Here is an 18,147-nt window from a genome sequence, read left to right as displayed (position 1 = left end):
TTCAGGGTTGATTTGATTTTCATTTCTCACATTACTAGTAATTTGTATATAAGTATTGTGTTTGTGTGTGTGTGTGTGTGTGTGTGTGTGTGTATGTGTGTATTGTGTTTACAAGCATATACATATATAGTTAATTATATATCTTGGATACAAAACCATTATCAGAGAAATTTGATACAAAGTACTTTTTCCCCTCCTATTTTGATAGCTTCCTTTCTTATCCAAGGTGCATTAATTTTATCTGTGCCAAAACTCTTTGTTTTAATGTAATCAGAGTTATCTACCCCCCACCTTCTCTCTCTCTCTCTCTCTCTCTCTCTCTCTCTCTCTCTCTCTCTCTCTCTCTCTCTGTCCCCTCCCTCCCCTTCCACCACCACCTCCCTGTCTTTCTCCCTCCTTCTTTCTCCTATATCTCCTGTTTGGTTAAGATTGCATCTGCTTCCTAAGATTGCTGTGAGAGGCATATGATCTTTAATATTAAGTTAGCATATTCACTTAGAATGTATTATGGAATGTGGTTTAAAGTCTTGGTCTAAGCATATCTGTCACAATGATTTCCAGTTTTCCTAGCAGTTTTTTTTTTAAATCAAATAGTGAATTCTTTCCTAAGTAATTTGTATTTTCCAATTTAGGAAACCCTGGATTGAGTTTGATTGTTTATACTTTTCCTTTGTCTAGCCTTTGACTTAAATTTTTAATCAGTAATAAAAATGTTTTTGGAAAGTTGCTGTAATTATAATGATTAACCATGATTCCAGAGGACCAAAGATGACAAATGCTACCCACTTCCTGACACAGATTTTTGGTTTTTAAATTTGGTGGGGAGCTTTTGGAGGAATATTTAATAATTGAAAAAAATTAATTACAAAAAAAGTTGTTATAAATCTAAATTGAGCTTAGCCATTATTTTATGAAGATTTTTGTGAAAGAGGGGCAGCTAGGAGCTCAATATGTAGAGAGTCAGGCCTGGAGATGGGAAGTCCTGGATTCAATTTTGGCCTCTCACTCTTCCTAGCTATGTGACCCTGAGCAAATCACTTAATCCCAATTGCCTAGTCCTTACCACTCTTCTGCCTTGGAACTAATACTCAGTATTGATTTTAAGACAACAGGTAGGGATTTTTTAAAGATTTATATGAAAGAAACATTGTTAGCAGCAGTGATGGTTGTTTTTTACTCAATATGCTGCATGATATTGAGAAAATATCTAGGAACTTAGGTGTGTAATTAGAGGGATGATGACTCCTACCCAACTACTTCTGGCTTTCAAAGATCATCCTTGCTCTGTATGTGAGAGTGTGTGTGTATGTATGTCTGTATATAAGAGTAAAGCCAGCCTATTCCTCATTACCTTTGCCCCACTTTAAGTGACTTATGTGAATGATGTTTAGACTTAATTCATAATAGTAGGTGATTGATCAGTGATCAGTTATTTTAGAAGTGGAATTGCATCATTGTTTTTACTTTCCCAAGTACATTTAGTTTTCCCATCTGCAGCAGAATGAAGTATGTTTCCATTGGTGTTGTGATGCTTTTATTTAATTTTCTTTATTACAAAATTAACAACCAACAATTATAAATTTGTTTTCATTTTTTTCAAGTGTATATTAACTTTAATGAGGTTAAAAGCCTAGGGACATAACCATTCCACCTTTCATTCTGGCTAAGCCACATCTAGAGTACTGTGCTTAGTTCAGTATTCATTTTAGAAAGGACATTCTTAGCTGGCCAGTAGCTAGAGGAGAATGACATATCCAAGTTCAGAAAAAGCCTTGAGGTCATACCATATGGTATTCGTTTTAGAAGAGCTGGTAATGTTTGATAAGGAAAAGAGAAGACTGAGGGATGAGGAGAAGTGGGTGGGTGTGGTGGATGTATTCCAGTATTCCCTTTGAAAGAAGAAAAAAGTTGTTCTACTTGTCCCCTGTGGGCTGGCTTAGGAGCATTTGGATAGAAGTTCCAGAGAAGCAGATTTAGTCTTGGTATAAGGAAAAACTTCTTAAGATACGGAGCTATTCAAAATGGAACGAGTTGCCTTTAGAGGTAGTGGTTCCCCATAGTTGAACCATTCAAGCAAAGGATAGGTGGCCATTTATAGAGTATGTTGTAGAGGGTCTTCTTGATAAAATATGGTTGGACTAAGTATCTTCTGAGTTCCCTCTTAACATTGAAGTTCAGATTCTGTGAAAATTGCTTTCCCTGTCCCTTTTAGAATGTCTTTTTCAATTTTCTGCTATTTTGGATTTGGTTGCTGTTACAAATCTTATTATTTACATAGTTATATATAATGAGTATTATCTTATGGCTAATTCTTTACTCTGCATCACTTCATATCACTTCCCATATTTATTTCTAGTTTTCATATTTGTCATTTCTTATATGATAGTAATAGTCACATACCACACTTCATTTAAACCATTCTGTGCTTTTTAGCAATGTGACCTTTTTATAGTTTTTTTGCTATTGATGCAATGCTTTTGTTCAAAATCAAGAAGTACTTTTTTTTTAAATAAATACTTGTTGAGTGTCTATCAGTGTGCTCTTCCACTGAAATCTTCCTAAAATAATCAAGCCACAGAGGCAAGCTTGAGTTCTTAAAAGTTACATCAGTGACTTTTAAACTCTAACAAACTCTGGCCTGCCCTACCAAATGAAAGGGCTTTGAGTATGTGAGCCAGGACTTGGCAACAGATTCTGTCTGTTTGAGAATCAGTCTTGCTAGGATGAAAGTGATCTGTCACCAGAAAGTTTACCACTAGGCAATGGTGGGATGTGGTGGGGGGTATGCAGTAACATATTTTAGCAATGCTGCTGAGGTGTGGAAGGGTCTTGATCTTCACAGTTATAGAGAATAGTTTTGGTGACTGGCAGAATGAGAGATGCTTTGACGTGTTCAAAAAGCACAAGGGATTGATGTTTAGTTGGCTAATGTAATGAGTTCAAGATCCATGAAAGAGAGTTATAGAGATAGTAAAATTGTTGATTCTTTTGTGGTGGAAGCTAATTTAGAGGTTATTTACCTCAGTGCCTCCCTTCCTCCCTCTTCCTGTACACATACACAAAAATATTTTAAGCGAGTCAAGAAACTCATGTGTTTGCTACTATTTTATTCTGTTCTCTATCTTTAAAAGAGTTCTTATCCCTTTGTTCATTAATCAGGGGCAGCAGATGGACCACATGCCTTAACATTCAGTTGAACATCTAAAATTAGGCATGTTACATTCAGTTGCTGAGGGGACAAAGTTTCAGTACTTCATGGCATTCATCATCTTCAGAAACAAGTAAGTGACTTCTGACTATGTGAGTATCTATGTATATCCTTATGCTGAGGGTTACAAAATAGCAAATTGTATCTTTTTCACAGATTCTATTTGCTATACAAATCATCTCTGCAGTGTACAATTTAACAGGCAGTTTCACAGGAGAATCGAGTCTTATCCATGAAATCTTGGGACATTATAATTCATTTTTTGTGTCTATGTGTGGCTTTCGTTGTTGTTAAAGAGTGTGTACTATGCTATATCTAATGTGAATGGCTTCTTTTTCTTCCTTATCAGTTAAAAACTAACAACTCACAATAATGGCATCATGCTTATACGAATGTCTTTGTGAAGCAGAACTTGGAAAATACTACCCTCATTTTGCTGCCTTTGGTCTTCAGAAAATAGATGAATTAGCTAAAGTTACAATGGAAGACTACTCCAAATTAGGAATCCACAATATGAATGATCGTAAACGCCTCTTCCAACTCATTAAAATCATTCAAATCATGCAGGAAGAAGATAAAAGCACTGATAGCACCTCCCAAGATTTCCTAACAAGTAACCTCTACATCCATCCTCAAGCACCTCCAAGCTCAGGACCTCGAAGGCAACTCTGTTTTGATGCTTTTGCCAATAACAAAAAACAAACTGCTGGGGATTTTGCAGTTGACACATGTAATCTTTCAGACTTTTATTCAACTGAACACAAACCCAGTTTAGTAGATATGCTGGAGCATATCCTACCAGGTGATACTCAATATAATAAAAAGCCAAGAACTCCCAGTGCTGCAGCTGCTGATACATGTATGCAAACAGCAACAAACAGTACAGCAGTGTTCTCACCAAATAACCTTTCTCCACTTTTGGGGGATATTGAAGTACCTACCGTACAAAGAGTCACTCACATTTCTGGATATAATTATGGAATCCCTCATTCTTGTGTCAGGTAATTATTCATTTCGGTTTTTCTTTGGACTGGCTGAAGATAAGCATAGTACTTTAGGAGTCTAAGAAAGAGAGCATTCTCCAAACAAAGCCCAGTACTTTGCAAAACAAAGTATTGTAGAAATGTAAAGGTTTGCTCTTAATTATTAATTTTATGTAAATGAATGCAATATAGGAATAAAGCAACAAATAGTTACATTGATAAAGTAAAAATATCCCTATGGGAAGAAAATATTCATAAGAAATTGGGATTTTCCAGATCAGTAGGAAGATTATATTGGGTAGTTATAATAACTGTTGCTAGCTAGAATCTGCAAAGTATCGGCTGTATTCAGTGGTTGCTGGTAAATGTTTTAAAACTAGCTCTCCAAATACAGAAGACATACACTCTTAAGTTTCATCTGTATTATAACATTTTGTCCATTACTTTCTTATGTTTAAAGTCAACAAATAAATCAAACCCTGATTGCCATATTTGCTGATTTCCAAAGTATATGGGCCTGCACTGAAAAATTAACAATTAACTCGAGCCTGTACAAGCTGGCTACAACACACCTTTGGCTCTGTTTCTGTCAAGCTTCTCTCGTTCTTGACTTGAGGCTCCTTCTCTTCTTCAGCAAAGTATAGCACAGGTATTTGTCCAATGAAGGACAAAACTGTGAGATGAACATAAAACAGTTAATTGATGGTTTTCTGCAATGGTAGATTCATGCCACTCTCAAAACAGTTTTCCTTAGTGTATATCAGTTTTTAAAGTGCCCTGTTGAAGCTAGCACTTATAAACGTAAATCACTAATAGCACTAATTTAAACTAAAATAGTCCTTTGTGCAGCTTGTCTGCAGCATAATCCAAATTGAAAGCTCCCTGAGCTATTCCAGCCCTGGATGAACAGACATCATTAGTGAAAGCAAAGAATGCAGTTGTTTTTATGAAGTGTCTGATTTGAGTGTATCCTTTTCACATTTACTTAAAGTTAGAACTTAAAAATAACCTCAGAGATGTAACATGAAACAATAACAACCTTTTCCCCCTCAAAGTGTCATAGAAAATACAATCTCGAAATCCCTTTTAAATTAACTTTTGTGTAAAAATGATTTAAATTAGTTCATAGTTTCAAATGGGATTTCACATCCAGTACCCTTGTTTTATTTTATGTTATTTCTCTTACACTTACTGTTAAGGTTGGAATATTAAATTGGCAGATCCAACTGAACTGCTATAGATAGAACCATAAAGATAGTGCTTGATTATAGTATAAAACTTATTAGTGGAGGAAGATGAGATTAAGCATGAAATCTCCTTAGAAACCTAAAATTAGCACTATTGGTCTAGCAAATAAGTATGGCAAATATTGTCTGATAGAAAAAGAAAGAATGAAGGAAGAAACAAGGTCTGGTGAAGGACAAAATGTATCAAAAAGGAACATTTTGAGTGACACAAAGAGGGACGGAAAATTGACATTCAATACTGTTCTTATTTAATTCAACAAGTTTGGTCACTTTATATAGAAAAGGTTTTTTAAAATGGTCGGGAAAAGAGTAAGTTTATGGGAATAATTGGATAGTGAGGGGGATAAAATATGAATTGGGGGGGCAGCTGGCTAGCTCAGTGGAGTGAGAGTCAGGCCTAGAGACAGGAGGTCCTAGGTTCAAACCCGGCCTCAGCCACTTCCCAGCTGTGTGACCCTGGGCAAGTCACTTGACCCCCATTGCCCACCCTTACCAATCTTCCACCTATGAGACAATACACTGAAGTACAAGGGTTTAAAAAAAAATGAATTGGGATTTTTAAAAGTTGGGGATGCAGAAAGACTTTTCACCAGGTTCAAAAGATTAATCAGAATGAATTCTATTAAACCTAAAAAAAGAATATCCACAATCAAAAAGCTTTTCAGAAGGAACTCTTAACTCCCCAAATTAAAAATCTTTTATCTTAAAGAGATCTTAATTGCCAAGACACTTAGTCAAGAACTAAACTAGTAAAATTTTTATTCAGTAATGTCAATACTTTGTCAGGAATTACACCCAAATCAACAATTAACACTGAATTAAGAATGAGTGTTGGGTGGCTTTTAAACATATGTACCTACAAATTTAATTACTAAAGTATCTAATTTCTTAATTCTTTCCACTTCTAAAAAGTATAGAGTGACCCAGAAGTCTTAGTGCAGTATTTAAGCTTTACTAGTTATTAAATTTTAAATTATTAAGCTTTTATAGTTATTAAATTTGCTACACTAAACTTCAGGAATACTCTTGACAGAAAATAAAAAAATAAAAAATACTCTGACAGAAGGAAAAAAACCTGTGCAATTCTTTTTCGAAAAGTAGCTTTAATAGCTTAAAATTGCACTAGTACTTCTGGGACACCCAGCACTTATAGATAACATTTGTTGTCTTCATCAAAAATACTGATCAATCATTCTAAAAGATATGCAAGGTAATAAAATAAAAATGGTTGCTACTAATGGGACCATTTAATAGTAATTTCAAATTTACAATAAAGGATACATGTGCATTAACATCAATATATTTTTCTTTTTAATGAAAATCATTTAAAAACTTATTTCAGAGAGAATATCTCAGAGAAAGATGATATTTGGACTGAAACTGAGAAAATTAGAGTGTGTGTACGGAAACGCCCTCTCGGCACAAAGGAAGAAAAACGTGGAGAATTTAATATTATTACTGTAGAAGATAAAGAAACTTTACTTGTCTCTGAAAAGAAAGAGGCAGTTGATCTTTCCCAGTATATTCTACAGGTATGGTGCTACCTTTTATATTTTAAACAATTTATATTTATATTGTAAAGGATGTTAACTGACCTTTTTATTAGAGTATCTTAGAATTTTATCATTGAAAGGGACTAAAGAGATCCAACTCCCCGCAGTGGAAGAATCACCTCTACACTCTTCATGAAAGACAGTTCTCCTTAAATCCATCAATTATCATAATATAAATCACAATATCATAAAGTAGGCAGTTCCATTTTTACATTTCAGTTTATTAGAAAGTTCTCTCTCCCTACTCAGAATGTCGAATCCCTCTTCCATATGTCAGCTTTTCACTTATTTGAAGACAGTGATTATAGTCCACTCTTCCCCCATAAGACTTCCCTTTTTTCAGGCTAAAAGTAAGCAGCTTGTGAGTTCTATTTCAGGTTCTGTATTTATATGACCTTGGGCAAGTCAGTCTCTCTCTGTGCCTGAATTATTTTTTACAAGCACATTGAAGATATTAATATAGTAGATCAAAGGATATCATGTGGGTCACATCAGTAAGCATTTATTAAACACCTACTGTGTGTCAGGCATTTTGCTAAGCTCTGTGAATACAAAGAAAGGCAAGAAATGGTTCCTGCTATCAAAGAGCTCATCTAATGGGGGAGACAATATGAAAACAACTATGACCAAACTGTGTGTGTGTATACACACACAGAATAAATCAGAGATAATCAACAAAGGAAAGTTACTGGCATTAAGGAAGATTTGTCAAGGATTCCATTATCACTGGATTGTAAAGTATGTAGGAGTGAGTAAGATATATGAAGACCGGAAATGGAGGAGGAGGCTAGTCTATGAAAGGTTTTGAATGTCAAATGGGGTTTTTACATTTGTTCATGGAGATGATATAGAATCATTGGAATTGATTAAATAGGAGAATTACATGATCAGCCTTCTGCTTTAAGAAGATCCTTTTGGAGGCAGGTAAGTAGCACAATGGATAAAGCACTAGGCCTAAAAGTTGGGAGGACCTGGGTTCAAATCTGGCCTTAAGCATTTCCTATAGCTATGTGACTGGGCAAATCACTTAATCCTATTTGCCTAGTTCTTGCTGTCTTCTGTCTTAGAATTGACTTAGAAAGTTAGAAGGTAAGCACTTTTTAAAAAAAAAAAAAGGTCTGTTTGATAACTGAGTGAAGATATAGTGCAGAGAGACCTGAGACAGGTAGATCAACCAGCAGGCTATTGCAGTAGACCAGCCTTGAAGTCAAAGGGAACTACATCAAGGTTGTAGCAGTGTCAGAGAAGTGAGGTATTGTAAAAGATGTTCCTAAGGTAAAATCTTCATAACAGTTTGGATATAGGAGAATGGGGACAGTAAAAATGAGGTAATGACTCCTAAGTTAAGAACTTGGATAATTGGGAAAATGATAGTGTCCTCCATAGTAATAGGAAAACTAGAAAATGAAGAGACCTTAGGTGGGGAAAAATAAGTTCAGTTTTGGACATGCTGAGTTTAAGATGGCTATGAAGTATCCAGTGTGAGATGTCCGGTAGAGATTTGGAGATATGGGATTGGAGGCCAGGAAAGAGGTTAGAATAGATAAGTAAATCTGAGAATCATAGGCATAGAGATAATAATTAAATCCATGGTCACTGATAAAACCAAGTTAAGAACTACAAGACTATCACAGGAGACTTAAAATAAGTTAACTTGAATGTAGGGTAGAGAAGTTTCCATTCCTAGCAAAAATGACCTTAAAAACTCAAAGATAATCAAAAGGTAAAATCCTCAGTTTATTGGTATTTACTTCTGGTTAGCAAGAATTTTATAACTGTTTCAGGTGGTAGAGAAATACTTTTACATTACTGAGCAATACATAACAAAGACATGTGATGTTAATAAAATTATTTCACAATTTGCCCTCTCCCCTCCCTGCTCCTCATATCTTCACATACTTAACCCCTAAGTATTTATTCCTAACTTCCCTTTATTGACCTAAGAATCAAATGAGTGGTAGACAGGAAAAAGCAAGAAATAATCTATTCTCTATTATTTGAAAATTGACTATATTAACTTACATAGACCTCTTTACACTTAAACCAAAAGAATTTTTCTAAATCATAATTTTCTTTCCCCACTTTGAACTTAGATTTCTGTTATTTTTCTCTCATCTCAGTAACAAAAATTGGACATAATTATTTTGCTCAAAGAAGTTGACTGGTTCTGTGTGCACAAAATTATTAACTGATCACTGCATGACCAATTATGCTTCAGCAATCAGTACTTATTTTGAAGATGGCTGGAATGATTAAATCAATTTTGCCACTTTTTATAACTGTCGACCTAAATACTATGTGACCATCATCTATAGAAGACTTCTATAGTACCAAGTGACTTCAGATCATGCCATTCTTTATTTGCTATTATTCTCTCAACAAGGCAACACTTTGCTTTTGTATTTTTTCTGTCATTCTCCCAAGCACAATAGCATTATTTCTTCATGTTCACAATTGTTGAATACTTGTAGTTTTCACAGTTCAGCATTGTATCACCATAGTTTAGGTTGCTCAGCCATCAAGAAAAGGAAGGCAAAAAGGAGAGGGAGTGGAAGAATTTTAATTCTGACCACATATTTGTTGAATTAAAGTATTAAAAAATCTATCCTTTTTATTGTTTTATTTTTATTTTTAAAGAGGTAAATGCAACTGTTTAGAGTGGATTCATTTGATAACTTTCTTAACAGTTAAAAATGGTGTTCATTTGAATCTACATTAGATTATACACATATACAATATTACTTATTCCTAATTTTTTATACTCTGATATAATCAGATATCTGAGACCAAAGTACAGTTAAAAGTTTGCCCTAACCTTACTTCCAAATTTTTCCACTTCATCAAATAAATAACCATAAAAATTTCATTAATATTTCAAATAGTTATCCTTTTAATTAATAATTCCTCTCCTAATATGTAAGTTTCGTAACTCCTAAGCTATTCATGTAAAATGGTAGAAGGGAGGAGAAAAATCTCTATACTCTCAGAAAAAGAAGAGATAAAAAAATTATTTTTAATCTTCAACTTTTTTTTATTTTTCTTGAGAAATTTTTATATGTTTATATTTTTAATCTAATGAATTAAGTAGTTTGTTGACATTATTATTACTTTTTTATTTTACTAAGTAATTTTACATAAAACAAGTTTCTATAAGTAATGAATTCATTATCCTCCTTAGGTATCAAGTGCATTTGAAACAATGAAAAATTCACAACTTTCCTCATCATCATCCTAACTAGAGTCATCTTCTACCTTTTTACAAAGGTTTCACATTTCTTTGTAAATACAAAATGGACCTTTTCACCCCAAACTTTCCTTCTTTATCTTTATTTAGCAAATTTCAGTTCCAATGTAACATTCCCGAGGACTGTATTATAGAAAAAAGAATAAAATATAGTGTTGAAATTTATCGTGTTATGGCTGATCTTCTGATAATGAGCCTTTTTGCACTTAATCTGGTCCTTGGATGACAGACAGATATTCTCTAGCTAGGTGCAGCCTAGTTTTCAGCTCTTTCAGCTTGATAGAACTGACCAGTACTTGTACTCCTCTAGAATAACCTTTGAATATACAAGATCTTCTGTGCCACAGTAAGGCCCTGGAGTAGGATTTTGAGGTGTACTCTAGTAGGTAATTGGATTTCCCCATCCTTTCCATCCTGCAAACACAAATGACCCAAATTGGAAGGAACCTCAGAAGCCATCTCATCAAACCTGTACTTGAGCAAGAAAGAATACTGCTATTACTACTCACAATCATTATCATAATAATGGCAATTTGCATTAATATAGTTTTTTAAAATTTGCAAAGCACTTTACAGATATTATTTCATTTGCAAACTCACAGTAACCCTGGGAGGTAGGTGCCATTATGTGGTCCATTTTACAGCTGAGGAAACTGAAGCAAATAGGCTAGGTGACTTATCCTGGGAAGTGTCTGGAACAAGATTTGAACTTGGGACTTCTTACTTCCAAGTTTAGCACTCTATCCACTATACTACTTAGTTGCCCCACTATCACATACCTGACAGTTGGGTTTCTAGGCTCTTCTTTAAAACCTTAAGTTAGGAGAAATCCATTACTTCCTTAGGTGGTGCATTTAGCTTTTGGATAGCTCAAATTGTAAAGGTGTGTTTTCTTACTTACACTTAAATTTGCCTCTTTGCCATTTCCATCCCAAACCCACCCACACTGCAGATGCATTGACACATGTAAAAATGTCAGCTTTCTGAAGTCTAGAGATTTGTAAATACCTGTCCTTGGAAGCATCAGAAACATCTATCCCTTCTAGTGTTCAATGAAAATGCAAAAAAAAATTAATGGGGAAAAATTGCTATTCACTGAGCAATGCATAGGAAATAAAGCCTTTTTTTTTTAGAGATTTTTTCATGTTCAATTTGTAATGCTTTTCTCTTTCTCATCATTTATCTACCTATGTAGATTTATATAACCTATGTATCCATTGTGCCCTTTAAGATTTGTCTGAAAATTCATCCCCTTCTTGAAATCTTCCTCCTCACTTCACACTGATTACCTCTCTAACATCAGATCATTTGGAATTTCTTGACCTTATTTTGAGGAGAATGAAAGGGTGCCCAACAGTGTTGGGCACACAATTTTGGCATATAATAACATCATTTTTACTGCTGACTAGCCCTGTTAACTGACAATGTTTCAAATTGTTTAGGTGGCTATGGTTTGATGCCTAAATAATATAAATTAAGATCTTCACCCCCAGTTGGTTGAGTTATTTATCCCAACTGATCCATATAAATCCCAAAAGAATTAAGATTCTCTTCTAATACCCTCTGGGAAATATTAGTTATTCTTGTGCTCAAGCAATCCCATCAGGAACAAAAATCCCTTTTTTTGGTCCTCTTTGTTAAAAATACTTACACGTTAATTGCTATTATAGATAAGCAATGAAGCTGAGAAAAAGAAGATATTGTTAATCTGCTAGCTTCTGATTGCTTATCCTCTCTGGCTGGTTATCATTTATTATTGTAAGCTAAAATGTCATTTTATTTGGTTGAGTTGAAGAAAATCCATTATATTTCTTTCCTTATAAAAATAAAATTTATCTTTCAGCATGTTTTTTATTTCGACGAAGTCTTTGGTGAGACGTGTACCAATCAAGATGTATATATGAAAACCACTCACCCACTTATTCAGCATATTTTTAATGGGTAAGATAGTTGTTTGCTTCTTTTTCTTTCACATATGTTTTTCTATATGAATCCTATTTATATTTTTCATACTGAATGAAACATGAATTAAGAATTTCCTATTTCCTGTATTTAAATTTCATGATTATTGAAATTAAGCTATGTAGGAAAATGTAATATCTATATTTATAGGAGGACTTAAGTACCCAGAAATTTGCATTACTCCTCAAATGTGAGTGATTTTGATTTCTCTGTATCATAGGAAAATATAGATTATTTTAAAGAACATAATTTGACAGAGTACCAAGAATTTCAAGTTTTTAACAATTAGTTGCATTTTATCTGATATTTTGATAGTTAGAATTATATATCCTCATTGTAGTTGAAGCTAAAATTTCCATAATCAATTATTGAGTATTCATGAGATTGAGACTACTCAATAAATACAATAACAATGTTTAAAAATCTACTAAAGTCACAAATAAATTAAAGTTTTGCATATAGTCTTAATTATGCATTTTGTAAGTACCAGTTCTCAAGAGAAAGGAGAGTTTAGGAAAATGAATGAACAAAATGGATTTGAATTTATTTAAATTGCATTATACTTAATAGCAATATAGTATTAGGCATTGGTATATATATGGTGGTTGGTTTCATTATGGAGAACATAACAGGAACTTATTTCAACATGATCATATATAAAAAAGAGAAATAAATGTATACCCTTTAAAACAATTCTGAATTTGTTATAGACATTAACATAACTTCTTTGTTTTCTCTTTGATGCTGTCTTCATAATTTTTATCTTCCATACACTTCTTTTTGGTTTCTTCCCCAGCATTTTTCAATTCCTCTTTTAAAAGCACTTCTGTCACTTAGCAAAGTTTATTAAGTGCCCACTGTACAAAATACCACACTAGCTTCTCTGAGGGGTGTAAAGGATAATGATCCCTGTCTTTAAGAAGCTGGCAATCTAATCTGAAGTACAGTGTAGTGGAAAGAATATTGGACTTGGAGTCATAAGATCAGGAATTAATGTTGATTTTTCTACTTACTAGGTACATAGCTTAGGAAATCTCTTCCTAACTCTCATTTTCCTCATCTGTAAAATGGGAATGATATTTACCCATCCTATCTCACAATGTTGTTGTGAAGAAAATTTTTTGTACAGTGCAATTGCCATTTTACTTTATCATATTTCCTTAATTGCTTTTCTTAGTCTCCCTCCCTAGCTTTGGGTTGATTTTCATCTTCTTTTCTTTGCTACAAGTAGGTCCCATGTAATTTTATTTATGCAAAGATTCATTTTACATATCAACTCTAAATTTCTCTGCTTGACATTTCAAACCTTTTGTAACTTGCCTCATCCTAATTATCTAATCTTATTTTCCATTACTTCTGACATGAACAGTAAGCTCTGTCTCCTTATTATATATCATGATTATTCTAATCTCTGAGGCCTTGTTTCATGTTCCCATTTTGCCTGGACTGACCTTCTCTTCGTCATTTTGAATTCTACCAATCCTTAAAAGCTTAGTCTCAACTCCTACCTTTTCCATGAAGCCTTCCCAAAATATTCCAGCTTATTCTGAACTATGATTATTGAAAGGCACTGTCACAAAATTTAGCATTTGATTTTATTTACTCATTTCCTGTGCATGAATCTCATGTCCCTAGACATACTAATCTCTTCAAGACAAAGGCTATATCATCTCTTTTTTCTCTATATAAAGTGCCTAACTGGGCCTATGTTAGAAGCTCAGTAAATTCTTATTGGTTGGTTGAGTCAAACCCTTGTCCTTCTTTCCTCCATTATCTTTTCAAAAGCATCAATTCTGTAACTAAACCCACTTTGTAAACTCTTTTCCCTCCTGAGGCATTTACAGTATAAGCTACTCCATAAAGACATTTCCTATACCTAGCTTATTTTTTAGCAATTCACATATGCAGGTTGATAGTCTAATAATATGCATAAATAAGTCAAATTCACATACTAATTAATGGTTCTTTTCACAGAGGAAATGCCACTTGCTTTGCATATGGTCAGACAGGGGCTGGAAAAACTTACACCATGATAGGGACTCATCAAAACCCAGGACTCTATGCTCTTGCTGCTGAAGACATCTTTAAGCAGATAGACATAGATGAGCCAAGGAAAGACCTCTCTGTGTGGATTAGTTTTTATGAGATCTACTGTGGACAACTTTATGATCTACTAAATGGAAGGAAAAGGTACTTGAAACTATAACCATGAAACTATAAGCAGTTTGTTGTTACTAGTTTAGGTAAGAACTCCACTGACTCAAATAAATATGGCATTGAGTAGGGGTGCTGTTCTTTGGTGGAAATAGAGCCACTCTGTGTTTCCTTTTACCTTGCAGACAATGGACACTTAATAAATGCATGTTGATTGGAATGGAGTAATGAAAACAGCATTGAGTTTAAAGTCAAGAGACTTGAGTTTCCTGACTGCCACTGACTAACTTGTAACCTTGGTCAAGTCATTTTACCATTTGGGGGCCTTTGTTTCTTTGCAGTAAAATAAAAGGATCATAGTATCTTATAGTACCTTCGAACTTGGAAGGAGTTTTAAAAGGCATCTGCTCTTAGGGCTGGAATAGATAATCTTTAAAGTCTTTTTCAATTTGTTAAAAGCCCTTTAATTCTAATCCATCCTATCCTATAAAATTGGGTCTTCTACAGTTTCTAGCTGATCTTATTCTCCTGAAAAACCACATAAACTGATCTTTTACTCATTATGTTTCATCATTTAAAGAGTGTTTGGTGACTTTTAAATTAAGGACTTTGTCTATTCTCCTGACCATCAAGGTAATTTCAGGAAGTTAGTATTTTCATCTTTTCCTCTTTGATTCAGAAGCCAATTACACTCTAAATACTGTGGAGTATATATTTCCTCTTAATTTTATCTCTGAAATCTTCAAATACACCTAAAAAAAAACTTATTTCAAAAGAGCCTGTCCAAAAAATACTAGCCTTATCCTTAAGGTTTAATTTTGAAAGTCATGGATCCCTACAACATATTTTCATAATAAATTATAAATTTATTCAAAAAGTACATGTTATAATTTATTATACTTTTTGACCTAGTCACATTTATTCTTTAGTATTTATATCTCATGGCTAATAAAACAGTAAAAAAATTTTAAGATTTATACAAATATTTTAGCCATGAAGTTAGTTGGCACTACTATCCAATCAGCATTACCATTTCTGGCACAATGGAAAGAACCAAAAGAAGAGTAAAAATCAGGATATGAATGCTTGCTTTTCTTGACAATTAGCTGGATGCCTTAGAGTAGAGTGTTTTCCCTTCTGGACTTTAGTTCTCTCTAATATAAATTACTAATGGTCCTTTCTCACTTTAATATCTTTTGACAACAAAGACAAAATTTTGTTTTCTTTGACCATTTACATTGCTGGGTAGGATACTGATTGAGAAATACTGATTTAGTGCTTATTATTTACAACATACTGTGTGGGTGCTCTGAAAGAGACAGAGAAGTATTAAAGTACTGCCCTCTAAGAGTTTGTGATTGATTTGGGGGAGAATAGAGTTTTTTTATTTTTCTATTTTTTTTTTTTTGAGTCCTTACCTTCTGTCTTGGAGTCAATACTGTATATGGGCTCCAAGGCAGAAGAATGGTAAGGGTAGGCAATGGGGGTCACACAGCTGGGAAATGTCTGAGGCCAGATTTGAACCTAGGATCTCATACCTCTAGGCCTGACTCTCAATCCACTGAACTACCCAGCTGCCCCCTATTTTTCTATTTAAAAAAAAAACAATGAGCCTTGCCAATATCAATTTTTTTTAGATTTAGAAATGGAAATGTTTAATTTTTTTCCAGGTTTCTGCTTATTCCAAACATCTTTTAGGGATACTTACATTTCACTTGCAAACTGCACTTTATAGAGATAAAGAAAAATGACATTCTAATTTTCTCTCTGACCTGCTATATACACTTTAAGAAAGTGTTTCTGAATCTAGTGTATGGATAGTCAGTCCATCAGTTTCATGGAATTGCAAATTTTAAAAACTGAAGGGATCTCAGGGGACATCTAGACTAAAATCAATAGAGGTGCATCTATCAATATGGTGGTGCATACCTATAATCCCAACTACTAGTGTGGCAGAACCCTCTGGATCTCTTAACCTTGCGAGTTCTGAGGTGCAGCAAGCTATGCCAATCAGCTGCTCATGTTAAATTTAGCATTAATATAGTGAGCCCCAAGCAGTAGGTGACCAAAGATCAGCAAAAGAGGAACAAACAAACCCAAGTCAGAAGTGGAATAGGTTAAAATTTCCATGCTGCTCAGTAGTAGTAGGATAAAGCCCATGAATAGCCTCTGTACTTCAGCCTAGGGGAGATAGGAAGATGCAGTCTTTCCAAAAAAAAGGAAATTAGAAGAGGATATAATTTTAAAATATTTTCTCTATTATTTCCCTTAAAATCTCAGGGAAAATAACCCCCAAAAAAGTAGGAATGGGTAGGAATAACAATTTTTAGCTTCAAACTATATTATAAAACAGTAATTATCAAAGCTATTTGGTACTGCTTAAAAAATACCAAATTAAATTAATAAACATTGATAAGAAAGAATCTGAAGTTTGAATTTGACTATAAATTACTAAGGGACAGACTCCCTAATCAACAAGAATCACCAGGGAAACTGGAAAGCAGGTTGGCATAAAATAAATTTAGAGAAGCATCTTACCCTAAGCTATAATAATTCCAAATTGATACTTGGCTGATTTTTGTTTTTTGTTTTTTTAATGTCACGTCAAAAATGGAGGAAGTGGAAGAAAATAACTTTTGCAACTATGGTTAGGGGAAGAATTCTTAAAACCAAACAAGGAAAAAGGGAAGTTAATAAAATATTACATTAGACAATTATGATTGCATAGAATCAAAATGCTTTTATATTTGCAGATTCAGTTCAGTAGAATAAGAAGCAAAACTGTTGATTAAGAGAATATTTAAACATCTGACAATTTTGTCTGATATCAGTGATACATAAAAAATAAGCAAATATGTAAGAGCAAGATCCATTCCTCAATAAGCTAAGTGAAATATATAGTTATCAACAATTAAGAAGCACAGCCATGTAAAATATTGCTCCAAATCTCAAATTATAAAAGAAATGCACATTTTTAAACTGTTTCATCTCTCACCCAGGAAATTGCTAAAATGCAAAGAGATAGAAATAATGTTTAAAGAGCCTCTGTAGCAAACAATCTAATATAAGTTATTCCAGTGCTGTCATGGAAAACAAATTTCTCTGTTTCTCATATTGTGAAAGAAGACATATATTCCATGTGTAAGAAAAAATTCATGAAGGACATAAGGCAAGAACTGGCATGGTTCAATCTGCATTCATATTCTGATAGTTCCTTCTATAGCTGTGGATAGCACTTTTATTTATTTTTATTTTTTATTTTTCCATGTTTACATGATTCATTTTCTTTCTCTCCCCTCTTCCCTTCCCCCTCCAAGATCAGACAAGCAATTCCACTAGGTTGTACAAATGTTGGATAGCACTTTTTAGCATGAGTCCCTCGGGATTGTCTTGGATCCCTGCATTGCTGATAATAGTCCTTCACAAGTTGATCATTGTACAATATTGCTGTTACTGTATACAATGTTCTCCTGGTTCTGCTCACTTCACTTTGCCTCAGTTCCTACAAGTCTTTCCAAGTTTTTCTGTAATCACCCCTTCATCATTTTTTAAGGTGCAGTAATATTCCATTATATACCATATACCACAAGCCATTCCCCAATTGATGGATATCCCTTCAGTTTCTAATTTTTTGCTGCCATAAAGAGAGCTGCTATAAATGTTTTTGTAAATGCTTGGTATTTTCCCCTTCTCTATAATGATTAATTTCCTTTTAACAGAAAAATAATATATTTTTTTATCATCATAGTTTCCTCCAAGCTCTGAAAAATATCCGATTCTGTGTTCTAGAGAAGGC

The 18,147-nt window shown here is 33.8% G+C and overlaps 1 protein-coding gene across 1 annotated transcript in view; it reads left to right on the top strand.

Moving 5' to 3' along the window:
- The first annotated feature begins 3,580 nt into the window (after nt 1-3,580).
- The window catches only part of KIF24 (kinesin family member 24), a 44,539-nt gene continuing 29,972 nt past the window's right edge, over nt 3,581-18,147 (top strand). The window contains exons 1-4 of the mRNA XM_044657243.1: nt 3,581-4,209; nt 6,781-6,970; nt 12,079-12,176; nt 14,172-14,387. Of these exons, the coding sequence (XP_044513178.1) occupies nt 3,581-4,209; nt 6,781-6,970; nt 12,079-12,176; nt 14,172-14,387 (1,133 nt within the window). The remainder of the gene's footprint in view (nt 4,210-6,780; nt 6,971-12,078; nt 12,177-14,171; nt 14,388-18,147) is intronic.

This window comes from Gracilinanus agilis, chromosome 1, assembly GCF_016433145.1.
Source record: "Gracilinanus agilis isolate LMUSP501 chromosome 1, AgileGrace, whole genome shotgun sequence".
NCBI classification, from domain to species: Eukaryota; Metazoa; Chordata; class Mammalia; order Didelphimorphia; family Didelphidae; genus Gracilinanus; species Gracilinanus agilis.
Note: the sequence above shows the minus strand (reverse complement) of the source record. Positions and strands in the feature narration are given on the sequence as shown.